Source organism: Schistocerca gregaria, unplaced genomic scaffold (assembly GCF_023897955.1).
Source record: "Schistocerca gregaria isolate iqSchGreg1 unplaced genomic scaffold, iqSchGreg1.2 ptg000744l, whole genome shotgun sequence".
In the NCBI taxonomy this organism is placed as follows: Eukaryota; Metazoa; Arthropoda; class Insecta; order Orthoptera; family Acrididae; genus Schistocerca; species Schistocerca gregaria.
Genome location: NW_026062120.1, coordinates 25,793 through 51,614, shown reverse-complemented (window position 1 = coordinate 51,614; position 25,822 = coordinate 25,793). Strand labels below are relative to the sequence as shown.

At 53.5% G+C, this 25,822-nt stretch overlaps 8 protein-coding genes and 1 long non-coding RNA gene across 9 annotated transcripts; 5 read left to right on the top strand and 4 right to left on the bottom strand.

The window, feature by feature from the left end:
• Window positions 1–17: 17 nt before the first annotated feature.
• LOC126320773 (uncharacterized) lies at window positions 18–835 on the top strand (the record flags this gene model as incomplete). Its single annotated transcript, XM_049994118.1, is given in 1 exon segment — window positions 18–835. A coding segment is annotated over 1 exon segment (663 nt), but the record flags the coding sequence as incomplete, so codon positions are not given.
• Window positions 836–2,086: 1,251 nt separating this feature from the next.
• LOC126320774 (uncharacterized) lies at window positions 2,087–3,688 on the top strand. Its single transcript, XM_049994120.1, has 2 exons — window positions 2,087–2,114; window positions 2,288–3,688. The coding sequence occupies exon 2, from the start codon at window positions 2,377–2,379 to the stop codon at window positions 3,343–3,345; it is 969 nt and encodes a 322-aa protein (XP_049850077.1). The 5' UTR covers window positions 2,087–2,114; window positions 2,288–2,376; the 3' UTR covers window positions 3,346–3,688.
• Window positions 3,689–4,398: 710 nt separating this feature from the next.
• LOC126320775 (uncharacterized) lies at window positions 4,399–4,900 on the bottom strand. Its single transcript, XR_007558242.1, has 3 exons — window positions 4,691–4,900; window positions 4,530–4,570; window positions 4,399–4,457 (listed from the first exon to the last, which is right to left on the bottom strand). It is a non-coding gene; the product is annotated as an uncharacterized LOC126320775 (long non-coding RNA).
• Window positions 4,901–5,063: 163 nt separating this feature from the next.
• LOC126320771 (mucin-1-like) lies at window positions 5,064–8,415 on the top strand. The gene is made up of 5 exons (XM_049994116.1): window positions 5,064–5,283; window positions 5,443–5,492; window positions 5,691–5,864; window positions 5,957–7,718; window positions 7,829–8,415. Exons 1-5 carry the CDS (start codon window positions 5,067–5,069, stop codon window positions 8,413–8,415), a joined length of 2,790 nt encoding a protein of 929 aa, XP_049850073.1. The 5' UTR covers window positions 5,064–5,066.
• A 34-nt stretch (window positions 8,416–8,449) lies between these two features.
• Window positions 8,450–9,936, bottom strand: LOC126320772 (DNA/RNA-binding protein KIN17-like). The gene is made up of 2 exons (XM_049994117.1): window positions 9,772–9,936; window positions 8,450–9,695 (listed from the first exon to the last, which is right to left on the bottom strand). The coding sequence occupies exon 2, from the start codon at window positions 9,558–9,560 to the stop codon at window positions 8,583–8,585; it is 978 nt and encodes a 325-aa protein (XP_049850074.1). The 5' UTR covers window positions 9,561–9,695; window positions 9,772–9,936; the 3' UTR covers window positions 8,450–8,582.
• Window positions 9,937–12,419: 2,483 nt separating this feature from the next.
• LOC126320769 (uncharacterized) lies at window positions 12,420–15,189 on the top strand. The gene is made up of 3 exons (XM_049994115.1): window positions 12,420–12,828; window positions 12,965–14,193; window positions 14,947–15,189. The coding sequence occupies exons 1-3, from the start codon at window positions 12,753–12,755 to the stop codon at window positions 15,187–15,189; spliced, it is 1,548 nt and encodes a 515-aa protein (XP_049850072.1). The 5' UTR covers window positions 12,420–12,752.
• Window positions 15,190–15,758: 569 nt separating this feature from the next.
• On the bottom strand, window positions 15,759–18,521 carry LOC126320761 (uncharacterized). Its single transcript, XM_049994108.1, has 3 exons — window positions 17,295–18,521; window positions 16,840–16,994; window positions 15,759–16,722 (listed from the first exon to the last, which is right to left on the bottom strand). The coding sequence occupies exons 1-3, from the start codon at window positions 17,580–17,582 to the stop codon at window positions 15,855–15,857; spliced, it is 1,311 nt and encodes a 436-aa protein (XP_049850065.1). The 5' UTR covers window positions 17,583–18,521; the 3' UTR covers window positions 15,759–15,854.
• Window positions 18,522–18,637: 116 nt separating this feature from the next.
• LOC126320759 (uncharacterized) lies at window positions 18,638–21,082 on the top strand. The gene is made up of 4 exons (XM_049994106.1): window positions 18,638–19,003; window positions 19,111–19,222; window positions 19,513–20,342; window positions 20,442–21,082. Exons 1-4 carry the CDS (start codon window positions 18,701–18,703, stop codon window positions 20,655–20,657), a joined length of 1,461 nt encoding a protein of 486 aa, XP_049850063.1. The 5' UTR covers window positions 18,638–18,700; the 3' UTR covers window positions 20,658–21,082.
• On the bottom strand, window positions 21,081–23,152 carry LOC126320760 (regulator of chromosome condensation-like). The gene is made up of 3 exons (XM_049994107.1): window positions 23,040–23,152; window positions 22,754–22,853; window positions 21,081–22,528 (listed from the first exon to the last, which is right to left on the bottom strand). The coding sequence occupies exons 1-3, from the start codon at window positions 23,058–23,060 to the stop codon at window positions 21,270–21,272; spliced, it is 1,380 nt and encodes a 459-aa protein (XP_049850064.1). The 5' UTR covers window positions 23,061–23,152; the 3' UTR covers window positions 21,081–21,269.
• Window positions 23,153–25,822: the final 2,670 nt, after the last annotated feature.

Sequence of the window (25,822 nt, the reverse complement as noted above, 5' to 3'; positions counted from 1 at the left end):
ACACACGCGAGACAGATGCTGGGTTTGGATGGGGAGATTGGCGCGGCGGGTTCTATTACGTTTTCATACTGCGCAGCGTCCTTGTTTCCCAGTCCACCTTTTGTATCAACTCTCTCGCACATAGCGTTGGCTCCTTCACCTTTTCTGACGCCCATACCCCGCGCGATTGTTATTGGGTTTCATTCCTCACCTTTGGCGAGGGATATCACAATTTCCACCACGAATTCCCCTATGACTATCGCAATGGCGTCTTTTTCTTCTCTTTCGACCCCTCTAAGTGGCTCATCTGGTTTTTCTCCCTATTCAATATAACCTATAATCTCAAGCGCTGCCCCACTAATGAGATTGAGAAAGGCCGGTTGCAAATGCTCCAGAAGAGAACCGTCGAAGCCCTCAAGCAACTTTACTGGGGACCTCTCGACGATGAACTGCCTTACTTCACTCCTAAGGACGTCAAGGATCGTGTCGCAGAGGGGTCCAACTTGGTCATCATCGACGGCGCCGTTTATGATGTATCTCATTTCCTGCCGAACCATCCCGGTGGGGAAGCTATCCTCAAGTCCTATCTCGGCAAAGATGCCACTAAGGCATTCAGAGGCGGCGTCTACAATCATTCCAACTACGCCAACAACCTTCTTTGCAATTTCAAGGTTGGTCTTCTGCGCACCAAGAGTGACTGATTCCTTCATTTTTGGCTTCCCCCCCCCTCTACCCATGCGCAGAGCCCCCTCCATCTACCAGTGATTTCTCATTGCATCATTTCATTAGCTGCATTGGCTGTTGTATCTTTCTTACATTGATTAAAACTGTGGTATGCATGAGTTTCTTTCCCCCACCTTGTCCCTGTGTCTCGCGCAACATGCGCTGTTTACTTATGTTCGCGAGTTCTTCGCAGTGTCGAATTACGAGCGCGCATAGCGACGGCGTATTGTTTTATTCATCTCACATTATTGGTGCTCTGAGGCGTGTCAGAACGATATACACTTTGCATTTAGATGTCAGTGTACATAGGGTTCACGGTGGCGTATGAACACAAATGGCACATTGATTACATAAATGCGCGTTGTGGATATACGTTCACTGTGATGTGGCAAGTGCGCGAATGTGCCCTGTTCGGACGGTATTTGACGCGAAAACCTAGAGCCCCTGGTTGCCCCGCTAAGGAGGCGGCACCCGGGTCCTTGTCATGTGAACGCGTGACACTCAATTCACTTTTCTTTTTGGTATGTAACTGTGTTACTCTTTGGTGGACGCTGACCTATAGGGATTCTCAACCCAGGAAAGAGGGGAGAACAAGAAGGTACAGCATCTGTTTTTCGAGTAATAGTCACGATCATTGAGCGCGTACAGGTTTGATATCACGCTCAATGGGGGCCTTGATCTATCAGACAAGATTGACCGAAACGCCGTCAGGTGGTGCCGACGAAGGGCGCCATCAGGGCAGTCACCTATTTCTGATCATAGAACGCTTAAACGAGAAAGGGGTTGAAATAGTTGAAATGGTGTTCGGAGCGATCAAACTTATGGGATCTTTTTTTTTTTTTGCGTTAGAGGTACATCTTTGGTTTGAGTGGGGGAATCGATGATAGCCGGGGCCGCAGGTGCTTTTAGGGTGAGGCGGCAGGAAGAGGTTTTGACTGGGAAGGTTGATTTAACTCGAAAAATTCTGAAGTTTTTTTTACCAGATTGTTTTTTGCGTGAACTCGATGTGTTTTCGAGGTGTACCATTTTTTTTTTTTTTCGCTGGTAGATTACGGACATGCTGCAACAGAGTGGGCGTTTATATTGCGAGCGTTTGGGGAGTTGGAACCGCGGCGGCAGGTGCTTGATGCGCGATGCTGGAGGGATATTGGGCGTCGGATTGAAGAAGGGGAAAATAGGTGGAGGACTGTTGTTGAGTGGCGAGGGTCGATCGGCTAGAGCGATGAGCGGGCGTTCTGAGACGGGTTACACTGGGAGAAGATGGGACGCTGCGTGGGCGTACGGGCGTGAATTTCAGCCGTGCAGGAGCAGTGTGACTTACGGGCGTCAAGTTGGTGCAGGGTGGGGGGGGCGGGCGATTAAAGACAAGAGAAGCATATACACATCTTCGCTTAGCTATGCTAGCGACAAGAGTACGTGCGGAAAGGGAGGGGGTTGATGTGGGTGAAAAATGGATTTTTTTTCGTGATGAGAATGTGGAACAGGAATTGCCGAGGTGGGAAAAAGCGCAGGGGACGGGGGGGCAATGACAGGAGCTGACATAAGTTGTTTGAAACTCGTGCGGGGAAAAAAACTGTGGGGAAAGAGTTTTTATATGTGAAAAAGAGAACATGGTGGTGGATAGCTGGAGTGGCGTTCGTCGTATTTTCAACGATAGAGAGTTCATTGGAGAAGATGCATGGCGAGGAATTGGTGAATGCGTTGAATAAGAGAAGTATGGAGGTGGGGGAATGGCTTTTAGAAGTGTTCAGATGTTCATCTGGGAAAAAGTCGGCAGAAGTGTTGATGAGGTCCGAGGAGGTGTTGAGAATACTGAACGAGTTGGCGATGAGCGAGAACCAAGAGAAGGATTCAAGGTCATTGGCACTGTTGTGTTTGAAGCAACTTGCAGAGCATTCTAAAGAAGCTAGGTTGAGAGTATTGGCGAGTGTGGATTTAGATCGTTTGAAAACAATATTGGTTCAATGGGAAGAAGAGCGAAATGGGAAGTCGATGGATGAGTGGTTTCTTGAATTGGGTTCAGAGATGTCCGGGACGCACGAAGAGGCTAAAGAACCAACTGATTTGAACCGACAGAATTTCGTTGATGACGATCCGAAAAGGAAATCCACTGTTGTGTTTGGTCGCGCGTTGCCGACATTAGTTTTGAATTTGGTGGCAGTATGTTCAGAAGAGCCCACGTGCCACAAGAAATTGATCAAGTGCGGTTATGTGCGCTTCGCAATCGAAGCCATGAATTCTAGAATTTCGCTCTATAACGAGGGATTGCAAATTTTGGCCAATTTGACTCTATCAGAAGTCGGTGCGAAGACGTTGATCAGAAACCGAGTCTATCAGCAAGTTTACGATTATTTGTTCGCGCCTGACCCTCTTTCGCCGGGCATAGCTCGGTGGCATCCGGATGGTACAGAAATCAATAGTCAAACTATTCTTCTTGGGAAACAACTTTTACATCAGCTCCTCACTCATCATAAGGCAGAGCTCAGAGATCCGTCTTGGGTCTCTTCAATCCCTAAAGAGCGTTTCGAACAGCTCTTGGAGTTCGACTTTGATAAGTATACCGAGCCTTTATTCGCTTCTTTCGTTCTCCAAAACCCTTCTTATGTCTGCTGTTTTCTCCATTATTTGGTCGTCATGTCGTAGTCTATACAGATTCCGCAAATCGCCCGCACTTCCCCCTCCGTCTCGTCTAGCCCCGTATGTCCTTACCCACGCGACGCTTCCAGCGTTCGCGGGCACTTCCTTCCTGTGCATTCTCTGGCATTTGTACTCTGCCCATTCGACCGATTGGCTCTCGCCGGACCACTACCACGTGCTCCAGTCCATTCTGTCTAGTTCCCTTTTGCCCCCGTTGTTCTACTTCACCCTCCAGGTCGCGCCCTTCTCCTTCGTTCCCCTTCTCGTCGGTAACCAAATTTCTCTGTATTCCTCTCACGCCACGAACCGGCATTCCGTCCAGTCGAAAGTTCGCCTCATCCAGGCGCAAAACAAGGCACGCGTGAACAACCAATAAAAAAAAAAAAAAAAAACAGAATTTCCACCACCCGACCTGTTGTACGCTGTTGTACGCCCTCCTCTACACACAGAAGAGTCACATCAAATCCGTGTGGGCGGCGTCTCGAGCGACTCGTCGGTCCCCGCGTTGGTTTTTCGTTCTCGTTTTCGCGACCAGGCCGGTCCTTGGGGTCCTTGAGGCGCGCAGGGGCGGGTCTGAGGAAGCGAAAGAGTTTATTGTTTACAGGTGTGGCGGGCGCGCCGACTTTTTGAGTGGGAGCGATGGGGCGCGTCGACGGAGAGAGCGCATTTTTCGAACGCGATAGGAGCAGGAACAAGGGCCGCGTCCCGTCCTTCGAGGGTTAGAGGAGTTGTTTCCTGAGCGGGTCCATCGCCTCCGATATCCTGTCCTCGAGTTCCGAGACGAGGCCTAGGTTTGCGGAAGTTTCGGCGACAATGGTGACGATGAGCGGGGAACGCCCAAAATTGGACGATGCACTTGTCGTCGTAGCAAAAAGTCATGGACTTGTTTTGGCCCAGTCCGATTTTTAGGAGTTGGTCGCAAGCGCAGACGAAGTTGGTGGCGAGCGGCTTGAAGTTGTGGTGCGGGGCCTCGCTCTGGGGGACTGCGAGGGGGAGAGAGGGGTGGTGAGCGAAAGAGCGGGGGGGGAGGGGGGGCGCAAGGTGGAACGAGTGCGTGCCCTGCTTTGATGAGGATGCCGTCTTGGTCGTAGAGGGCGATGCAGCGAATGCCAGAGACTCTAGAGGGGGGAGAAGTGGGTGAGCGAGCAACAGGGGGGGGGGAGCGCGGGGGCGCGCGAGGAGCACAGTACCGTTCGATGACGCTGTTTAGGAAGAGCGCGAGGGGGTCATTCTGACGAACGCGCGAAGACAGAGAGAAAAGGGGGGGGTGAGTTCGCTGAGGTAGAGCAAATTCGCGAGCGCGGGCGCCTGGGGGGAGGAATTAGGCCGCGCGCGACGCGCAGAGCCGTACTGAAGTGGAGGATAGCTCAGCGTTGGCCATGGAGGAGGGCGGCGGTGTGACGTGCCCGGCGGTCGAGGACAGGGGACGGCCACTGGCCGACGTGTGTGTGGCGTGTGTTAGACGGTACGTGAATGAAGAGAGGTGGAGCGGTGTGTACACGCGGGTGCACAGGGGGGGGGACAGAGAGGTCGAAGCGCGGTGATGGGGGGGCGGTGGGTATTGTGCTGCGGATAAAAGTTTTGAGATTGAGGGGGAGAAGGTGCGTGGGAAAAATTTGCGTACATAAGATAGTTTTCGAGTTATAATTTTTCTGAATTTAGGGTTATATTATTTTGAGTGAAAAAGTCGTTTGGGTTCATTGCGTTTTCATATACGTGCCAGAGCCATGGTGGACGAACCGGTTGTTCCGCTGGCTAACGTGTTGCACACGCGGAATATCCAGCAGCTGCTGAACATTACCAGCGAGGAGCAGGTGTTGGTGAACAAGATTAACGAGTTTTTGAGAGAGAACGAGAAGGCGGCGTGGCCGGCCGAGGACGTCGTCTCGAGGCTGAGGTGCAGCAACAACGATTATCAGGCGGTGGCACTGGAAATTTTAGTGGGTACGTGAGTGGGGGGGGGCGAGGCGGGGAGAGAGGGGGGTGGTGGGGGGGGGGGCGCGGCGCGGAGAGAGGGGGGAGGGGTGGGGGTTTTGGAGGGAGCGGTGTTGGGGTTTTCGAGAGGGCGGTTTTGCTGACGGGTTTGCGTTCGAATGGGTGTAGCGCCGGCGCAGGAGCAGCCCGAAGAGTGGACGCAGGTGGGAAAGAAAAAGGTGCGTAGGTGGGGGGGAGAGTGCGTTTTTGGGCGGGGCGCGTTTGGCGCGCGGGCGGTGAGGGGGGCGAGGGGGGGCGCGGGGGGGTCGGGCGGCGGCGAGGGTTGTGTGTGTGCGAGCGTGTGTGTTTGGGTGGGGGGGCGTGTGTGCGCGGGCGCGTTGGGGAGAGAGACTGATGATTGTTTGGCGCTGAAACAGGCGGAGAGTCGAGTGGAGGCGCAGCCGGATGTCAAGAAGAGGCAGGGAGTCAAGGAGGCGAGGGTCGAGTCGAGACAGGGGGGGAGGAGGAAGAAGGAGGGTCGAGTTGGCGCGCCCGCGAGAGCGAAGTTGGGGAAGGGGGGCCAGCAGCAGGGGTATAGATACAGGGTGGAGGTTAGGGAGGACCAGGAGGGGAGGGAGCCGAGGGGGTGGTGGAGGGGGAGACGGCGAAGGTCGAGAGCGAGATGTGCAAGTTGTCGTTGAAGGCGTCTCCTGGGGCGAGCGGTCAGGCGAAGCTGTGGAACCACGTTGTGTCTGGGGAGGCGCCGGGCGTCGAGAGGCAGGAGGAGTCGGAGTCTGGGCGAGTGGAGAGGAGACAGGACCGCCGGGAGGTGGCGGTGGGGGGGAGAGGGGGCGACCAGGAGTCGAGTAGGAATCGGTCGCCCAGAAGGTCTTCTGTTCAACGGGCTAGGGGTCAGCCTGCTAGGAGGTGCGGATACGTGGTGCGTCAGGGAGCGGCGGCGCCCGCTAGGGGTCGAGGTGGCGTGAGGTTTGAGCCGGCCGACGCGGAGAAGAGGTACAAGTCCAAGAGGGAGGAGTATCACCGGGTCGGCGTTTTGGAGGCGGAGGATCGGTCCGAGCGCCTCCAACCGCCTGGGTCCGGCGAGGTCGGAGGGACCGAGGAGGGAGAGCCGAGGAGAGTTGCGGAAAAAGAGTCCGAGGTGGCCAAGTCCGAAGAGTCTTTTTTGTTTTCCGTCGCGGTTTCCGTCGCGGAATCGGAGGCCGACTCGGTCGCTGCGGAGTCGGCCGGCGCGGACGCCAAGTCTTCTGCCAGTCCGGAGGGGGCGTGTCAGCAACCGGCGAGGGCGAAGGTCATCATGCCGAGCGACTTCGCGCCCGCCGCCGACGTGCTGCCGTTGTCCGACTTCAGCCCCAGGAAGGGGTTCATATCCAAGACGGTGATGACCAGGAGAGATGCGACCGGCAACGGCGAACAGCAACAGGGCGCGTCCTCACCGTCGGTTCAGCCGTCGCCCTCTTTCCACGGCACGCCGTCGTCCAGCAAGAAGCACGCGCCCAATGCCGGCGCTTCCCCGGACAACGGCCAACGCTATTCTGGATCGGTTCCCGTTAGGAACGGGGGCAGCGGCAACAACCGCAATCACTCTCAACTCGCCCCCGTCCCCTTCAACGACGTCCTGGCTACGAGCGCCGCCTCCTCGACGCTCGCCCCCTCCTCGTCCGGCGGCGCCTCCTCTTCTCTCAACTCCTCCCTGCTCTTTAACAACAAGAACTACCGCCACTTTCACGCCTCTTCCGCCGCGTCCGGGTCTCCTCACACCCTCCATCCGGCCTCCTACAACCTCCCGGCCAGCAACGCGGGTCTCGAGAGCAACCTCACCTCCGCTCTCTCTCACTCCGCCTCCTCTCACCCGAGCGCCGCTCAATCCAGCTCCGCCAACGCCGACGGCAACGGCGGCAACCAACACCGCTACGGAGGAACGACGTCTCCCATGATCTCTCCCTACTCCTATCCCCCTCTCCCGCTCGTCATCCCCCACTTCATCTCTCCCTTCGTCTACGACACCATGGACCACACCCGCGGCATGATCCCCCAGTACTGGAGCGAGCCGTCCATGATGGTCTGGTCCCTTCCCGGACCCCAACGCGGACCACAAGCACCCCAACACCCGCCGCCCCAACCGGCCCTTCAACAGCCCATCCCCCAATCCTCCGCCCCCCAACCGCCGCTCCCCCAATCCTCCACCTCCCAGCAAGCGGGCGCATCCCAACAGGCCCTCCAGCCCCCCCAGTCCGGCTCCCAACCCCCTCTGCAGCAACCAGGACTCCAGCCCTCCCAAGCCGCCCTGCCCCAGCAACCCCCCCTCAGAAACGTGCCAGGACACCAAAACCCCAGCGGCAAGGGCAGCCCCCTGTTCTCCGGCAACATGGACGCCCCCCCCAGCGGGCCCGACCCCCACTTCCACCTGTCACCCCATCCATCCAGAAAAACCCCTGAGCCCCGCCGTCCAACCCCCCCCCACCTCGAACCCTTCCGCTATGTCGAACTCCTCGAACCCCTCGAGCACCTCCCACCACCCCTACTCTTACCCCCCTCACCTCGGACCCCCCTCCAGCTCCGCCGGCAGCTCGTCCTCGTCCTCCTCCACCAACTCGCCCTCCTCCACCTCCGGGTCCACCACCTCCCCATTCAACACCCTCAACAACCCCTCCAACTCTCACCTCCAACCTCCATACACCGACTACAACCCCACCACCTCCAACCACTACATCCCCTTCGCCTCCTACCCCCCCCGGCGTCATCGTCCCCCGCACCTACCCCACCCAGCCCTTCCCACCCTCCAACCTCAGCTCCCTCCCCCCCAACCAATCCCACTCCTTCTCTAACGCCCCCGGCTTCGCCTACACCCCACCCTACCCCTACAAAGCCGCCCTCTACCACCAATACGACGAGGACTGGAACACCCACAACCCCCCCTCCTCCTCCGCCCCCCACAACCCCGCCGACTGTCGACCCCAACACCCCTCCACCTTCGCCCCCTCCGAGCACACCTCCTTCATGTCCTCGCACAACTCCTTCTACCACCCAGCCCCCCCGCACCTCCACCTGCCCTCCAACAACGCGCCCGCCCTCAAGGTCGAAACCCTCCCGGACCTCTCCAAACTCGGCTACCAGCCAGAACACAGCTCCTTCATGCTCTAGCACCAAATACACAACGGCTCGCGCCGCACCCACCCCCTTTCTATACACATTTATTATGTACACACATATATATATATATATCCCCATACATATGTATGCATACGTATCTCTCCTCTCATCGGGCCTTTGTCTGCGGGGCGCCCTCGCGGTCGTAGGCCTTTGAGATGTCATCGTATCCCTTGACCACGCGGCTCCCGGCGCTCGCGCCCGTCTTCAGGAGGACGACCGCCGCCTCCTCGTCCAGCAGGCACTGCTTCAGCGCCGCCCTCTCGCCTCGGTAGGCGCCGTTGACGACCAGAACGTCCCCGTCCAAGTGGGGCAAGACCGTTTCTAGGTCGTCCTGGTCGATTTTGAGCCTTTCCGGGCCGTCCAGCAGCTTCACCACCGCCAAATACTTGTCGAGCACGCGCTCCACCACCGCCTTCCGCCTGTAGAACGCGCCGTCCCCGACCTCCTTGTTCATGATCTTCACGACTATGTCGACGTGCAGCCAGTCGTCTCTGCGGCCCCAGCTGCTCCTTGCGCCGCTCTTGCTCGATTCGGAGCTCGTCCAGCGTCGTGGGCGCCGGCGCCGGCGCGCTCGGCGCCGCGGACAGCGACAGCAACGGCGGTTGCTTCACGACCGGCTTGGGCTGACAAATCGAAAAACAAACGCTCGGCTCAGCGCCCGTCTTCGGCTCTTCCGACTCCGTCGCCGGGCAAACTTTCTTTTCCGGGGGCGAACCCTCCGGATCCTCTTCCTCCTCACCCGCGACCGCCTCCGCGTCACCCTCCTCCCCGTACAACTCCTTGTACGCCCTCATCTGCGCCTCCAACCTCTTTTGCCGCCTCTGCTCGGCGTTCAGCTCCTCCTTCTCCCTCATCCTCATCGCCTCCTGACTCGCCTTCCTCGCCGGGTCCCTGTCTATGTACCTAATCACCAGCCCCTGCTCCGTATTCGTCACTTCGCACAGACCCGCCTTCCCGAGGTACAGCACGAACTCCGTCAACGTCTCCCACCTCGTCGCGTTCATGTGCACGTGCTCCCGGTCTTGAATGAACTCGTTGTACACTCGCTTCGCCAAAATGCTCTTGAACCGGAACCGACGGCGCACCAAATCCATAAACGTCTTCTCAAACTCCCTCGAATACTGGTCCAAAAACATGTTCGGGTTCTGCGAAAACACGCGCACCCTCCTCAAATGACCCTCCGTCGTGCAATGGTTCTTGTACCCGCACGCGTCCCTGCATTGCTTGTGACATAGCTCGCACCAAAACCGCAGCTTCTGCAAGCCCTTGGCCTGTCCTCGCGCAACGGTCAGTCAGCACGCGCCAGCTGTCAAACCCCCCCCCCTCCCGTACACACGCAGTACGCACACACACATCTCTCAACCGACGCCCCTTCGCATCCTAAAGACTCTGACTTGCCTTGATTGCCTTCGCTATCGCCTTATGAAAGTCCGCCATCGCGCTTTCCTATGACACCGATGCCGCGATTTCCGGCCCTCAGCCTCCAACGCGTATCGCTAAGTATACGACAATGACGCAAACCCTTTTTTTTTTTTCATTTATAATTCTACCACAGCTTCTTCTCCCTTTTTTCGTTCAATAACGTACATACGCCCGTCGCCGGCGCACCGCTCTCCTCCCTCTCTCTTCGGCGAGCCCATCGTGTGTCTGGACCGCCTGCATGCCGCGCATCGAAACACCGCCACCCCCGCTAAGCGTCTCCCCGGCCTGCGTTCCAAATGGTCCTTTATACCTGGCACGTAAAACCGCCTCACCGCGCGTCGCTCTCATGTCCCCCCCCCCCCCACATTAACCCCGAGCTCGTGAGCACTACAGGTCGCTGTTTCTCGGCCCCGGCATCTTCATGTTGCTCCTGTTGGCAACTCTCGCCACTTACTGCTCCATTCTGAAATACAAGGTGCAGGCGTCTGTCGAACTTTCCTCTTTCGCGCCCCTCGGCTTCGATAAAAAAAGTACGCGCACACCCAGAAACTCGCCCAGTCGCACCTCTGCTGCCGCGCGCGCGGCAAACAACCCTCCGCCCGCGGGGGCGCCGCTGGACAGAGGCCGCTCCACTGAACTCTCACACACGCACACACACCCCTCGCCGGCGTCGCTGGACGGAGGCCACTCCGCCTCACACACGCACACACACCCTCGTCCGCGCCGCTGGACGGAGGCCACTCCGCCTCACACACGCACACACACCCTCGTCCGCGCCGCTGGACGGAGGCCACTTCACACACACACACCCCCTCGCCGGCGCCGCTGGACAGATATCTGTCTCGCGTGTGTGCACCACACACCCTCGTCCGCGCCGCTGGACAGCACTGCACTCTCACACACGCACACACACTCCGTTATGTTCCTTGCTTTTTTTTTTTCGCGCTCGTCCTGACGACCGCGAGCGAGACGGGCCACGCCCGCCCCCGCGATCACCCCCGCCTCCCCAAACAGAAAAGATTGCGTTTGTGGCTGTCCCTGATTTTTATGGCACTGCTTCAGATATTTCTCATTTGGTTCTCGACGGCGCGCTCGAGATTGACCATGCGCAACGCCGCCATGTTCGTCCCAATCGTGCTTTCGGTCGCGGCATCCTCCGACCTCCTGACCGTCTTGATCTATGTCTGGTTCGGCCAAATTCCGACTTCAAAAAATATCCTGTCCGTCAAATTGAGCCCTTTTTGAGAGACCGGCTCTTCATCAATGTGCTCTTTGTGCCCCGATTCCTGGCGTCCGCATTGACGGTCGTCCTCGCGATCTGGTGGATTCTCCGTGACGTCCCGCTACTTCAGAACTTCTTCGCGGTGTCGCTGATTTCGTTCTTTATCACCAAAATGGCCTCCATACCTGCCAAGTTCCTCTATTACATGTTGCTCGTCTTCCTGGTGTTCGACGCCGCGTGGGTCTTCATGTCCCAATACCTCTTTGTAGACGCACTCGTAGACATCGTTCACACACTAACGCGCCTCCCGATCACGCTCTTCCTGCCTGGCGAGACGATTTATCCCATCCTGAGCTCTCAGCCGTACGTAGAAAAACGTAGCGATTCCCCGACTTGATCAGGCGCGCGCAACTGGGCGTCGGACGGGGCGCGTCCGCTTTCGGCTCTCGCGACCAGAGGAAACTCCCTCCCACGAGCTCTCTCCGCGACTCAGAGAGTGCGACTCCGTCCGCGCGGCACCGACCCCCGTTGAACCACGCCGCGTCTGAGACGTCGCCAAGACGCCGACGGAAACACACACTAACGCCCGAGCGCCTCTCAAGTCCGTTTGTCCACAACTGCTATTTAGGCTTCACGAGTATGTGTGCACTTTTATGTATGGAAGTTGGAACGTGAACACTGTGCTGTTGGGAATAGGACACGTCATTCTCCCTGGCTCGCTGGTGAACGTTTTGTACAGGCACAGCTTCCTCAAGGAGAAGGGGTCGCCGGCGTTCAACAGCTATTACGCGGTCACTCATTTGAGTTATTTGTGCGGTCTGTTGCTCATGTTCGCCGCGCGGCTCTGGGTCGGCCCGGTGTACCCGACGTCGCTGATTTTGCACGCAGTGACCTTCTTGCCCCCTCTGGGGCTGGCGTGGTATCGCGGCGAGCTGGTCCAGGTGTGGTCGGGAGAGCCGCAAACGGCCGAGGATAGCAACGTGGGTCCCGAGGCACTCTATTCATTCGAGCTCTCCGCTGACGAAGTAGCCGCCAACGCACCTCTTTAAGGGCTCTGAGTTTTCGGTGTCGGGGGTCGGCGTGGCGCGGCGAGGAAGTGCAAAAAAAAAAAATTCTCGTCGCTCGCAGACGCGGGCGAGCGCACGGCGCGCGGCGGGCGCCTCGGCGGAGGAACGGCGGTGGAACGGCCTCTCGCAGGACCCGTCCGACCGCGTCGTCCGGCCCCGTCCGACGCGCCGCGGAGGGCGCCGAGGCGGATAAACGAGGCCGTTGTGCTCGTGGAAAAAAAGTACCTCTTTTTTTTTGCGGGGCGTTGTGTATTTTGGATTGGGTGCCACTGACAGATGGAACATCGCGTGGACTTCGGCAGCCGCGCCTTATTGGCGAGGCTGTTGCGAGACGACGCGTCGAATTTCTCGGCGTGCACAGATCAGCGCTGGATCAGCAGGTTTCAGACGGCGAGGAGCTTCCGACAGCTGTGCCAGGAAACTATATGGGAGCGGTTCGTTTGCGGGCGCGTGATGGAGGTTGTGAGTTCGGCGAGTGTGAGGGTGGATGCACGGACTTACCGGTCGTTTTTGGGCGAAAACGCGTCTGACGGGAGGGAGTTAGATTGAACGAGGTCAAAATTGAGGACTTGAGCAGGAGGGTGCCGTGCCGCTACCTGAAGGACGCGTTTTTTCAGATGTGTTGGGTGTTAGACAACATGGACGCGGGGGCGTGCTTGCTGGAGGTGGTGCCGAACAGAGAGGCGAAGATGCGTACGCATTTGGCCGCGTCCTCGCGCGTGCGGCCTGAATGGGCGGGGGGCGAGGGAGAGAGAGGTTCGATTACTGACGGGCTCTTTTCGTGTGTGCGCGTGTGTATGCGAATGTTGGGATGCCACATGTTGTGTAGACTTGACGTCGATGTTGATCAATTACAGGTTGGCGCAGGGTCGCAGGAACAGGGTGATGTGCGTGTCGAGCGACGAGGTGGAGCTGAAGATGCAGTACGAGTGGTGCGAGCTGGAGTCGTCGAAACAGGCGGCGTTTTGTGCGAATCGCTTTGACAGCTCGCTGCTGAAGGACGAGTCGACGCGCGTGATTTTTTTGAGCTACGGGGTGTGCACCGAGGCCGTCTTGAGGGACAGGGAGACCTGGACGGTGATACTGGACGAGCCGATCAAGGGGATGGCCGAGAAGTGCGCGCTTATGAACTACGTTTTTTCGGGGGGTGACTATCAGTTGGTGAAGGTGTTGACGCAGAGCGAGTTGCAGGAGAGGGCCGTCGCCGAGCTGAGGAAGTTGCGGATGAACCCCCGCTTCTGTGCGTACGCTGCGCCAAAGAAGTCCTGCCAGGTGTCTGACGCCACGGGCTCGAGGTGGCAGTCGTGGGAGGTTTTAGAACAACCCGCAGCAGAGCGAGTCGAAAAATACATTCAGGACATGTTTCGCTGCGTGATAGTGGCGTGTACGCTTTTTTTTCACAGCCGCCGATACAACGACAACTGGGACGGGCCCCGCCACTGCCAATTCGAGTACGTGCGCATGTTCGACCCTTGTTTGGACATGTTGGCATCCATTGAGGCCGATTCCGACGACACGTCCGACGAGCCCGATTTTCACATTTCCTTCCACGAACACTCTATGAACGAATACTTGAAGTACTTGAAACTCTCGTCCTCATACTTCTCCCCGCTCATGTCCCGCTTGTCCCAGCTCCAAAAGCTGTGCAAGTCCGATCGGTTCGTCCAGTCGGTGTCTCACCTCCTCAACATGCTCTCCGCACTCGAATGCGCCTCCATCTTCGAAATTCCAGAAAAGCCTCTCTTCGAGCTCTCCAGGTCGATGCTCGAGAGCGTCAAGCTCTTCTACCCGAACCAGAGGTCTGGCTCCGTCCTTCAGAACCCCTATATGTTCGTCACCGACCACGTCAAGTCCCAGCTGCAAAAAAACAGCTTTCAACAGTCGAAGTTCTCCAAACTGTGCCAAATTCTGAGCCACTCCGAAATCCAGCTCCTCATTTGCGTCCTCTCTCACAGAACCGCCCAGCACCTCTCCCAGTGTCTCAGAATACACTCCCGGCGCACGACCGACCACCAAGCACCGCAATTCCTCGTCGTCCCCTTCGCCAGCGACGGACAGGTCGCCATCTCGGAATCCCTCGACACCTTCTGCTCCAACCCCAACTGCCACCTCCTCCTCACCCCCCCCCAACTCGACCAAGTCCTTAGCTACCCCTCACTCCCCCCCTGCAAACTCGTCCGCCTCGACACCTCCTATTGCCCGGTACCCTTCTCGCCCAACCAAACCTGCCTCTGCGCCCCCACCGTCAGCGTCACACACATCGTCACGCAACCCCAATACCAACTCGTCTGCAAGTACGGACTCACCGAATGCTACTCCTCCGCCTCCTGGGACCACTTCCGCAAAAAACTCATGCCCTTCCTCCCGGAACCGGACATCCCCCCCCTCCACCCCCAGCATGACTTCCCCATGCTCCTCCTCCCCGGCCCCGAAGCCTCTCGCCGACCAGCCTATCAACCCCTCCACGAAGACTCACTTCGCGCCCCCCCTCCCCTCCTCAACCCATCAATGCTCAGCACCCCTCACCGCGACGACCTCTCCCTCCCCCCATCCACCCCATCTCCCGACTACGTGTCCACGCTCTCCATCTTCTGCAGGAAGCACGGCCTCCCCCCCCCCACCTACAAAGAAACCATCTCCGTCGCGTCGCCACCCTTCTCCGTCATCTGCCTCCTCCACCAACAACCCCCCTTCATCGGCACCGCCACCAGCAAAAAAAAAGCAAAACACGAATCCGCTCGCATGGCCTACGAACACCTCCTCCGCAAACTCGAACACTGCGTCCCCGAACCCCGCCCCCTCTCCAGCCAGGACAACCCCATCTGCGTCCTCCTCGAATTCCTGAGGTTCAAGGGCATCCAACAACCGGAATACGAAATCTACCAAACCAACGAAGGCCTCTTCACCTGCATCTGCAAGTTCCGCAACGAAAACGGCGTCGAGCGCACCTTCGAAGCCACCTGCAACTCCAAAAAAAAGGCCAAAACGGCCGCCGCCCAGTCCGCCGTCGACTACCTCTCTTCTATCTCCCCCTCCAACGCCTCTATCAGCTAAACCACCCAAAAAAAAACAGCCCCCTACAGCGCCCTCAAAAAAATACCTCAATAAACCCCCAAAAAAAACCACCCTCCCCCCTCGCGTGCCAAAACAAAACCACCCCCCCCCCCACAAAAAAAAAACCGCCCCCTCAACCACACACACACAAAAAAGCCCTGCCCCCTCTCCACCACCCCCAACTAAACAACGTCCGCTCCCCCACCGCAATTTCTAAAACACTTGAGCCACCTCCAAAAAAAACCACCTGTTAAACTGCCAAGAAAATAAAAAACTCTGCTCTCTGAGCACTCCAAAAAAAAATGCCTGCTCTCCACTTTCCGAAAAAAAAAACACCTGTCAAAATGCCCCAAAAAAAAAAAACACCTGTCAAAGCACCCTAAAAACGTCCTCTTGAGCGTCCGAAAAAAAACACCTGTCAAAGTACCCAAAAAATCTCTCGGGCACCCAAAAAAAACCGCCTGTCTCCTCTTCACCCAGAAAAAAAAAACCACTCTCTTCCTCTCAACGACCCAAAAAAAAAACACCTGATCCCTCTTAACGATCCCAAAAAAACCATCCATTCCCTACTTTTTACACACGCACGCGTTTCTTTCAATCTAATTATTAATACACACATGGAAGGGCGCTCCCCAGACTCGCTATCGCAAAAAAAAAAAGTGCCTCTAGTGCGAGATCGCACCATAATCGCGCGCCACCGCCGGGCCAGGACTGCGGTCGATCAGCGCACGGTCCGAGCCGTCCATACCTGTTCTCTCCATCTCAAAATTATCGTTTTCGCCGCAGTTGGATAAGTCCCGATCGCTCCCCTTCATATGCTGCTCCTCCGAGTGCATGCCGATGTGCTGCGGGTGAGACTGAGAGAGCAGGTGACGATCGCAGATGGGCGCCGATTGCTTGGACTCAAGGTGAGACATCGCCTCCGGATTGCCATTGATCGCCTCCGAATGCTCCTGCACCATAGCTCCATTGTCAATGGATTGCACGTGATGATGCATCATGTGCTCCTGCGGTATGTCGCAGGGATTGTGGCAAGCAATGCTCGGATCGCTTGAGTGAATTCCACCTGACTCAGGATTAGACATCTGTTGCTGCTGCACGTGGTGCATCAGCTCATCCGAAGACATCATCATGCCAGAATGCTGATATTGCTGCTGTAATAGTTGCTGCTGCAACAACGCATGCTGATGCAAGTGCTGCTGCTGTAAATACTGCGCTAGCATCTCTCTCTGCGCCTGGTTCTCCTTAATCATGTTGTACAAAGAACCATACTTCTTCACAGCCGCACCCGCCGCCGTAGCAAACGCGTACAGCGGCGTAGACGGCGCGTCGCTCGACTGCGACGTCTGCTCCTTATGAGGCAGCTTCGCTAAATCCTCAGGCTCTAAAGCGAACATCTGACACGCCTCCTCCTCCAACAACCGGCGACCCTTCCACAAATGCTTGCACTTTATGCACTGGCGAATGTCCTTGTACTTAACCAAGTCCTCTCGCGAGTGGCACAGAAAACACTCTAACATAACCGGATCGTTCCTACACACGTACACACACGCCACCTAGTCAGCCTCACTCCGTCGCCGCACGCACACACATCGGTACACACATACACCCCCACACACTCGCAGACCACAACCGAAAACGTCGCCGTACTTGTCTATTCTCGGTTTCTTGAATTTCGGGCTCCCACCCATGTCTTCCTCCTCCTCATATTCCTCGCTGTCATCCCTTATGTCATCCGACTTTCTCTTCTTCGCCGAAGTCCTCGGTGACGATCCCGCGCCCGGTTCTTCCAGCCCCAGTATTCTCTATTGTGCACGCCCGTTCAACCCCAAAACAGAGGAAAAAAAAAGATGTGAGTCCGGTTTTTCATCCAAACGGCACTAGAATCGCTCCCTCCCGCTCTAACGATCAGCTGGCCACTTCCTCTGGCCCTTGCGCGTGTTTTGTACGCGCGTTGAGCTGCCGTCACTCTCTCAGTGGCCAAGTACTCTCAGCGAGCATCTCGCCCTAAACTCACTCTATCATCCGCTCTCTCTCCCCGTCCGACAGATCAACCGTCGGATAAAATAGGCGCGAACTCTGGGCTAGAACCATGGGTAACGTACGGCAATTAAGTCCTCCTTGTTTCCCGTGACCTTCTTGCCAGTCTGCTTCAGGATTTCTTTAATTTCAGACAGCTTCTTATTAGACAGAGATTCCTGCGTATACTCCCCAGGGCTAATAGCAGTATAGTTCGAGTTTTGGTTGTGGTGCGCGATGGCCTGTAGTTGCATTATCGTCTGTTGATGCGCCTGAAGCTGTGCATGAAGCTGTTGCTGCTGTAGGGCAGCCAAATAAATGGCCTGCCGGTGCTGGTTCAGCTGCTGTTGGTCTCGAGCGTGTTGATCATCCATAGACTACAAACGAGATAAGACAAATGGACACCGGAAGGCGGCGAAAACAAAAAACAAAACGCGTTTTTTTTTAAATAGGGTAGAGACGTCCTACGTCTTCATTGGCGCTTTTGCGCGCCACTCGACTTTCACACCCTAAGATATACTCCCTATCAGCCCTGTATGCACCTACCACACCCATTTCCTCAATTACAACTTGCCAGTGGCGCCGGCGCCAAGCAAAGCTTTGCCACACATGTCATCGCACACATAACTCGGAATTGCGCTTTCTCAACCAAAACGGGCTCCCTTTCTGCTTGCACAGAACCCACATCAATTGAACGTTCAAACCGCCTCCCACCCCTCTCTCCGCAAACCGTATGCGCCAATACTTATACGGACCAAGCTCGCGCACCAGCGCCACCCTAGCGCGTGATATGTATACACGTACACGCGTACACACGGCGCATATGTACGAACTGTTTTAGGCATGCATCTCTCTTTGTCTACACATATTTTACCTTTCAAGTTCTACTGTAACCTTCTCTTGTCTTCTGTGTTTTTGCGCCCCCTTCTGTCCTTCGGCGGCTCTTGCCTCGCCTCTGTTTTTCACTCGCCTCGTTTCTTCTACACGTTCTTGAGTGCGTAACTCTCGTAATTAGGGTGGCAACTTCGCTTCTTCCGCTGTTGGCCCTTGCCCACTCCGAAACTGGCACGTCGCCTTCTATCTTGCTTCCTGTCCCGGGCTTCACCTGCACACTCTCGACAGGACCAGCCTATCTGGCCGCACTCATTTATCTAAAAAAATACCGCTTGCCATGCGTATTGCAAAGTGTCAAGTGGCGCCGAGTTCCATTTTTTCAGGAACAAGCTTTACACGCACCGGAATCCATCGACTCGCCATCGCGGCCATTCCGCATCCGTACCGAGTACACCAAGACTCTGCTCTGTATCATGTATGCCTGAAAAGTTTTTTGTTTTTTTTTTATGGTAAAAAAGAAAGGATAGTCTAAACAACTTGATAGTTTTTTTTGTTGGACAAAGAAAAATATGGAAATTGGAATTTCATTTTTTTTTGCTAGTTATACCCCTATAACCTTGTCCCTCCCGCGTTATCAACCACCTCTAATTCAAATTCAATGGTGCCAACAGAAGACTCCGGACCTTCTGGAGACCGGTGCTACCTCTGCGAGAAAATAAAAGTGCAGCGTCGCCTGTTCCCCAACGCGACAGCTACTAACGACGATGTCAACGATGATGGTTCTTGCTCAGATAACGACGCCCATAACCTCTCCACTTCATCCATCAAATCAGGCGACAAAAGCCATCTTTTCTTCAAACAAAATTATCCCATCAGTCGTAATATTACTCCATCTCTTTTTTCTTCACAGTCCTCGAATCAGAACTACCGCGGGTTGCTCAACCTAGCCGCACTCATATTGGTACTCTATTTGATATCACGGGCGCCCTCAAGCCGACAGCCATTGCACTAGCGGGCTTTCTGTACTCGTAAATGTGTGTGCGCAAAAAGTTAACGCTTTTTTTGTAGTTTTTTTCCAACTTTCGGTTGGTCATGGAAAACTTGCTCAAGTATGGGATCCTTATCAATCGAGAAGTCATAGCATCCTATTTTCACATAGACTTGCTCATGTGGATATTCTGTACGTCTGAAAAGTCCGCCTATTATCTGTTGGCGCCTTTTTTGCAGCGCCCCCCGCGACGAAAATTGAATTCTACCTTTTTTTGATACGAATACCCACTGTCCTCGCGCGTCATGCACATCTCTCTCTTGGAACCCTCCTACGCGTATGAATTTTGCACACACCATTAGCGGCTATCATAGAGAGCCGATGCAGTCTAAATCATACTTTTACTCATGATGTGCAGCTTTCCTGTCAAAATAATCAGGCTGCTGTACTCATTCTCACGTTCTAACTTCCCTTTGAACTAGGTGTTCCTATCTTCGCCTATTTTATGCTCGTAGTTGAGCGCCTTGCCTCGAGAAACAAAATCAGTGACTTCAAAGCGTTATTGTGCGCGTCATTTATTTTACTTCTACTGTTCTTTCTGCCTATTCTTGTCGTCTTCTTTAAACCTCCTGTCCCCGCCTCTGGCATCATATTGCTGCTCACCTCTATCATTTCTTGGATGAAGCTCTATTCGTATGCCTTGGCTAATCGACAGTTTAGATTAGATGTCCGCAAAAAGCAGTGGATCAAAGAGTGCATCGAAGGCGTCGACTTCAATAGTGCTGTCCATTATCCACATAACCTGACTCTTGGGAATATATGCTACTACTTTGTCAGCCCGACCCTGTGCTACCAACTCAACTACCCCAGAACGAAGAAAATCCGCTGGGCATGGGTAGCTGTAAAATTTGTTCAATTGATCTTTTTGGTTTGTCTGATTATCTTCATGCTCGAACAGTGGTATTTCCCGGTGATTAAGAACAGCTATCGATTCATGAAAATGGCTCATTGGGCAATATTAGTCGAAAGGATACTCAAACTGTCTATCCCGTCTATTTACATCTGGCTCAGCGGATTCTTCACTCTCTTTCACCTATGGCTCAATATCGTCGCTGAAATTCTCAGATTTGGCGATCGCGAGTTTTACCAAGACTGGTGGAACGCGACAACCATGGGATATTATTGGAGAACCTGGAACATACCCACACACAGGTGGCTGTTCAGACACGTCTATTTGCCGTGCAGAAGGCTCGGCTTGACGAGGGAAGGATCAAGTCTCGTAGTCTTTTTCATTTCGGCCGTTATTCATGAAGTACGCGCGATAGAGAGAGACAGAGGGTCCACAACTTCCACCTTTGACGCTTTGTGTATAGATTTTTTTGCATACACACTCACTTTTTTTTTGTACCAGGTGCTTATCTCGGTTCCCCTGCACACGTTCAAGCTGTACTTCTTCATTGGCATGTTGGTTCAGGCTCCGGCTACGTGCATGGGCGAAGTATTCAAGGGGAAGCTTGCCGGAAACCTGATCTTTTGGATTAGCTTCTGCTTTCTCGGTCAACCGATTGGCGTTCTGTTGTATTACTTTGACTACGCTTCTAACGTGCTGGCCATGAAACAGGTGTAATTTCCGTGAACTGTTTTTCCTATCGTCCTGTTCAGCGGGCAACTGCCCTATCTGCATGCTTGGCCGCGATCGAGCCTCGTTCTCGAGAACGGATAAAAGCATCTTTCGAGTACCCCGTTTTTCGTCTGAGAAGGGTCAAAGAGACGCAAATTTTATAGAGAAAAAGAAAATATGCCCTTGATATATATGCATGTATCAGAAAAACGTCACCAGGCTATGCGTGAACTCGTTTTCTCTGAGAAGGGTTCTCTATCACGAAGAGAGATGAGAGTAGGGTCTCGCCTGTGACTCCTTCCCGCACGAAGGAATTTGATTCTCTTCCTGATTTCTCTTACGAGCGACGTCCACCGCACAGAAGCCTATCTATTGACCCTTTTGGACAAAAACGACGCAGGTAAACACATAAAATAATACAATACAACGCAGATAAACACCAGAACTTCTATTGCAAACACTTGCCTCTCAATATTACCAACAATATATATGTATATATATACATATGTGTATAATTGCAAATCATAATCTATGACATATATGTGATGGCGTTCGTAATCTCTCCTCGATGAGGGCATAGCCATGTCTTCTCTCTCTATTTGCATTCTTCTCTACAAATCACTTCATTTTTTTACGCCTCAAACTCGCTGCCTCTGGAACGGGGGTAGCAAGGAACACCGAATGCTGACCCCCTCCACTCGCCCAAACAACCTTCTTTCCTGTCAAATGACTTTTCGGATTTGTGTTATCCAGTTTTTCTGGTACTAACTTGTCTTCATCCACGCCTACCCCCAGTTGCGCCATATCTCCAAAACCCCACGCGTACACCTCCCCATTCTGCGTAGTAGCCAAGCAATGGTGCCCTCCGGTTGAAATCTGAACAACTTTGTCACCTTTCAAGAGTCTCTCGAATGCCTCAACCTTCTTAGGATATGGCTGGGGATCAGTGTCACCGTGTCCAAGCTGTCCGTAGTCGCCTCTCCCCCACGAATAGACCTGTCCGTCCTGTGTGAGTAACAACGTGTGGTGTTGACCCGCAGCGGCCATCTTTATCTCGATATTCGGCGGCAGGCCTAAGACTCGTCTCGGCCTAGTTGTCAGCTCGAGGGATTCGTCAACACCTAACTGACTGTAGTTATTCAGGCCTAGCGCCCAGAGGGCGCCGTCCGCGGCAATCAACAACACATGAAATCCTCCAGCAAAGATTTTCTTGAATTTTTGGTTACATAAAATTATGGACGGTTTTAATCCACAATAACGCGTATTAGTGCGGGGGGAAGTGCGCAAGCAGATTCTGGCATCTCCCCATACGTAAACCTTGCCCCCATCTGTTAAGGCAAAGCTACTGTTTTCACCAGAGGCAATCTGAACTATTTTTTTTTTGAGCGATATGTCTAACAATTCTGGGTTGAGTTGCTTGGTAGCCTTGCTCTCGAATTTGAACCCAAGAATCCCATTCATATCACGGTAGCATCCCCAATAATAGACTTGTCCATTCGATTTGAGTGCCAGCATATGGTTGTCGCCAACAGAAACTTGCACGACATCTGTCAAACCCGTAATTGACTTCGGGGTAATTTGGTCGTCTTCTCCGTTCGTTCGACGTCCGAGCGCATACAAGTCATTACATCCCCATGTCCATACACTCTCCTTTCCGCTGTCCGGATCTACCAAGATGGCCGCATTACTCGCACCGCCCGCAACCAACTGGCGAATGTGCGTATTGGACAGTTCCGGAATTGGACGAGGTCGCTTGGCCTCCATGACGTCTGGCCCAAGACCGAGCTGGTACATATCGCCGGATCCACATGCAAGCACGGAGGCATTTCTTATATCTAACTCAGACCGAAGCGGAAATTGTGGAGGCGCCAATGCATCTAAAAATAGGGTTATTTTGACATTTCTTGGGTTATTAAGAATGTGTGTTTTTGACATATTCACAACAGTCAACTTTCTCTTGCTTGGTGATACGATGTGCATTCACGGGTATAGGATGCCTGTGATACCTGGCTTGTTGACCACGAGGCATTCTACCCGTATGCTAAAATCAAGGTTCTCTATTGAAGATTTGATGCAAGGTACCACAGCTTTGGTTTTCATACCTTTTTTGGTTTTTGATGAGGTCCGAGACGAATGTTCATTAGGCTTTGGTTTTTTGGTAGATGATTTATTTGTTCTCTCAGAGTCTATATCCACCGGGGGCTTTTTTAAGACAGAGCACATGAATGTTAGCTGTTCTGTATAGGTGCGGCCTTCTGCTTATGTTTGGCTGCGGGTATTGAGTGGTTTGCGATGCTAGCATATGAAGGTCGGATTTCACTTCAGCATTTGAAAGGGAATGCGTCGTGGCTTTCTTTGTTCGCGACTTGCCTTCGTAGCTGTACGCACCTTCCGTTTCCTAGAAGACATAGAAGAGAAATCATGAAAATGCGGCGAATGAGAATAGGGATCAAGATTCGATCACCAGGACATACAAGCGAATGTAATGTGTAGAAAGATTTAGCTAGATTTAAATTTTTAAAAAATTTATTGAGGCGAATTCTGTTGGACTTTTTTTTTGACCTGTGCAGAGCTCAGTAGAGGGCACGTATTTCTCTTTAGCAAGTTGAAAACAGGAGCGGCGAAAGTAGTCTCGTCTGTCCTCCTGGATTTATATTGTCTTTTTTTTTAAGTGTTTTTTTTTGTAGCGCGACTGAGTCAAGCTTTCCTTTGCCTTAGTTGTTCTAGTTGCAATTTGTCTTCTTGAAAGAACATGTGCACTTTGTATAGATTGGTGTAGTATTCTAGCTCGCCGTGGTTCGCGTGCTCAAGAAAAAATTTCGTACATTGAAGGCTATATAGTGATCGTCCGAAGAGCAGGAGCGAGCATATCCACATGATGATTAGGCAAATCTTGTCAAATCTTTTCAGGTGATGTTTGAACAGCTTGGCATTCCACAGGTGCAGTTTCCACATATGCAGACGCTGGAGCCAAATTGGGGTCGGTTGGGTAGTTGTCAACTGCCGACGATACAACAAGTGGGCCAGCAATTTCCAGCTGCTCAGTTGGTGAGCGAACTGATAGTCTATTTCCAACCGAATCAAGACGACATTGATTAGGGTGTCTGGGTCGAGGCGGTCGGCTCGATACAAGTATAGCAGGGACAGAAATGCTTCATTGGAAGTGGGGTCCATTTCGACTAGTCGCAGCCAGGCCTTGCGTTGAACGGTCCAAGGAGCCGAGCTCTGGTGGAGGAGTTTTGTGTACAGGCGCCAGCCAGACACGCTCGTTGGGTGGTTTTCGCAGTGTTGACTCAGCGTGTCTAATGCGAGGCTTATATCGTCGTCGTAGACCAGCATATCCGTGTAGTATTCTAGAAAATAGTCACACATAGGAAAGAGTGTGTAGGCGGTTTGTAAGGACTGTTTTGCCTGATGAAAGCCGAGGTCGAGAGTGGGGCGTGAATTTAAATCTCGTTTTAGCTGAAAGTGCTCTGCCACTTGTTTTCTCCATTCGGTGACGGTTATGCCCTGTCGGTGAATCCATTCACACAGCCGAGACATGCCGAGGTATCCGTGCAACAGCATGTGGTTTTTATAAAAGTCGATAGTCAGGTACCTGCGGCGCAAGAGAGAAGTTAGTCGTATGGGCAGAGCACATGTCCGCGAGGGGGAGGTCGGTTCGGAGGGGTTCAGAAACGCACGTCTCCAGGCACGCGATGGCGTTATAGACATCGCCAATTGAAAGGTAATACAGGGCTTTCTCTGTTGTATATGAAGATACCTACAACGCAGACGGAGAGAGGTGAGTGGCTATATCTTCTCCGTGGTTTTGTATAGGAATGGCAGCACTTACCTTCGTTCTATGAAGTATGGAGGAGTATATGGAGAAGAAGTTGACGAACTGGTTTGGGGAGTTCAGTTCTGGCACGTTATGCATGGTCGCTATGCACAACTTCACGGTTTTTCGCGACAGGAGAGTTAGGATCATGATGCGGATCGAGAGGTGAGTATTATGGGAAATGAAGAGAGATAGGTGGTGCTGAAGGTAGGGTGGATGTGCGAGACAGACAATTAATGCCGATTTTACATACACGGAATATGAGGTCAGGGTATTTTGAAGCTCGTCCGAGTAGAGCTACGATAGTTTTCCAAGCGGTGTAGAATTCATGTTTCCAGAGGCATTGGTGTATGTATTGTTGAATGGCTTCGACCAAGCTATTAATGTGGTATTTAGGATAGGGATAGAGATAGGGAATTGGAAATTGGCGTCTTGGCACAGAAGAGTAGGCGCGTTTTCTTTGAATGGTATCTTTCAGTATTTGCTTTTTGATTGCGTGCCGACCCATATGGAAAGTGATCCACCTGGTCGGGACGGCGTTGGTCCGAGCATATTTTATATGCTGCTAGAAGTCAAAAAAAAAAGAAAAATTGAATTTATTTTGAAAAAAAATCAGTGAGGGCGAGACAAAGGTTTGCTAACGAAGCTACGTTGCTTGGTGCGAAAGAGCCTAAGCTCTGCGGAGCTGAGGCGGTGCCGGAGCGTTGTTAGTGCTTCGAGGAAAGTCCCCGGACAAATACCAGCCAGAGAGTGCGGGCCCGAAAGGGTGAAAAAACTGGGTTTGATGTGGCCAGGCCATGACAGCGGTGAATCATTTGTGCTGGTTTTTCTCGCGAAAAACTAGCACGGTGAAGATCTGAAAGAGTCGTTATGAGCTGCGTTGAACCAAGTTATTCGTCATAGCATAGTCCTATAGCAAACGGCCTCTGCGCGAGTTTTGACCATAGGGTTGAACCAGAGCAAGGCTAACACAATGGGGCTTACTCTTGTCTTGCCCTCCTCCACGAGAAAGAAAAAGAAAAAAAAAAGAGACAGATGTGTGTGTGTGTTGTTGATGTGTGCATAATTTTTTAGGGTGGGCGTTATTTTTGACAGAGAGAGAGAAGAGCGCGATATACGGTCGTGGTTTTCTAGATGGCGGATGCGGAGGAGGAGGTCCCGTTGGCGGGAGGCGGTCGTGGTTTTGAGAAGTTGGATATTGGTGCGCTATACGTACCTGTTACGAAGAAGATACATGAAGCTTGTCCTGCTATGTTTGTACCCGAAGTTGGTTCTGAGTTTCAAGAGAAGTACCTTCACGTGAATTTGGACGACGACTTGTTGCTTCCGTTTGCGTTTGAGCAATGCGATG

Bases quoted from the DNA above. Each gene is read 5' to 3' on its own strand.
- LOC126320774 (XM_049994120.1), top strand. From the start codon at position 2,377: ATGCATGGCGAGGAATTGGTGAATGCGTTGAATAAGAGAAGTATGGAG.
- LOC126320771 (XM_049994116.1), top strand. From the start codon at position 5,067: ATGGTGGACGAACCGGTTGTTCCGCTGGCTAACGTGTTGCACACGCGG. The intron at 5,284-5,442 runs GTACGTGAGTGG...GAATGGGTGTAG, and splicing joins GGCACTGGAAATTTTAGTGG to CGCCGGCGCAGGAGCAGCCC. The intron at 7,719-7,828 runs GTCCAACCCCCC...ACCCCCCTCCAG, and splicing joins AAAAACCCCTGAGCCCCGCC to CTCCGCCGGCAGCTCGTCCT.
- LOC126320772 (XM_049994117.1), bottom strand. From the start codon at position 9,560: ATGTTTTTGGACCAGTATTCGAGGGAGTTTGAGAAGACGTTTATGGAT.
- LOC126320769 (XM_049994115.1), top strand. From the start codon at position 12,753: ATGTGTTGGGTGTTAGACAACATGGACGCGGGGGCGTGCTTGCTGGAG. The intron at 12,829-12,964 runs GTACGCATTTGG...CATGTTGTGTAG, and splicing joins GAACAGAGAGGCGAAGATGC to ACTTGACGTCGATGTTGATC. The intron at 14,194-14,946 runs GTCGCCATCTCG...CTCTCCAGCCAG, and splicing joins CCTTCGCCAGCGACGGACAG to GACAACCCCATCTGCGTCCT.
- LOC126320761 (XM_049994108.1), bottom strand. From the start codon at position 17,582: ATGGATGATCAACACGCTCGAGACCAACAGCAGCTGAACCAGCACCGG. The intron at 16,995-17,294 runs GTACGTTACCCA...CGTGCACAATAG, and splicing joins ACAAGGAGGACTTAATTGCC to AGAATACTGGGGCTGGAAGA. The intron at 16,723-16,839 runs GTACGGCGACGT...GTACGTGTGTAG, and splicing joins AAGAAACCGAGAATAGACAA to GAACGATCCGGTTATGTTAG.
- LOC126320759 (XM_049994106.1), top strand. From the start codon at position 18,701: ATGGTGCCAACAGAAGACTCCGGACCTTCTGGAGACCGGTGCTACCTC. The intron at 19,223-19,512 runs GTACGTCTGAAA...CCTTTGAACTAG, and splicing joins CTTGCTCATGTGGATATTCT to GTGTTCCTATCTTCGCCTAT. The intron at 20,343-20,441 runs GTACGCGCGATA...TTTTTGTACCAG, and splicing joins TTTCGGCCGTTATTCATGAA to GTGCTTATCTCGGTTCCCCT.
- LOC126320760 (XM_049994107.1), bottom strand. From the start codon at position 23,060: ATGTCTTCTAGGAAACGGAAG. The intron at 22,854-23,039 runs GTGCGTACAGCT...GTCTTAAAAAAG, and splicing joins TGTCTTCTAGGAAACGGAAG to CCCCCGGTGGATATAGACTC. The intron at 22,529-22,753 runs GTATGAAAACCA...CCCTATTTTTAG, and splicing joins CTCATCAAAAACCAAAAAAG to ATGCATTGGCGCCTCCACAA.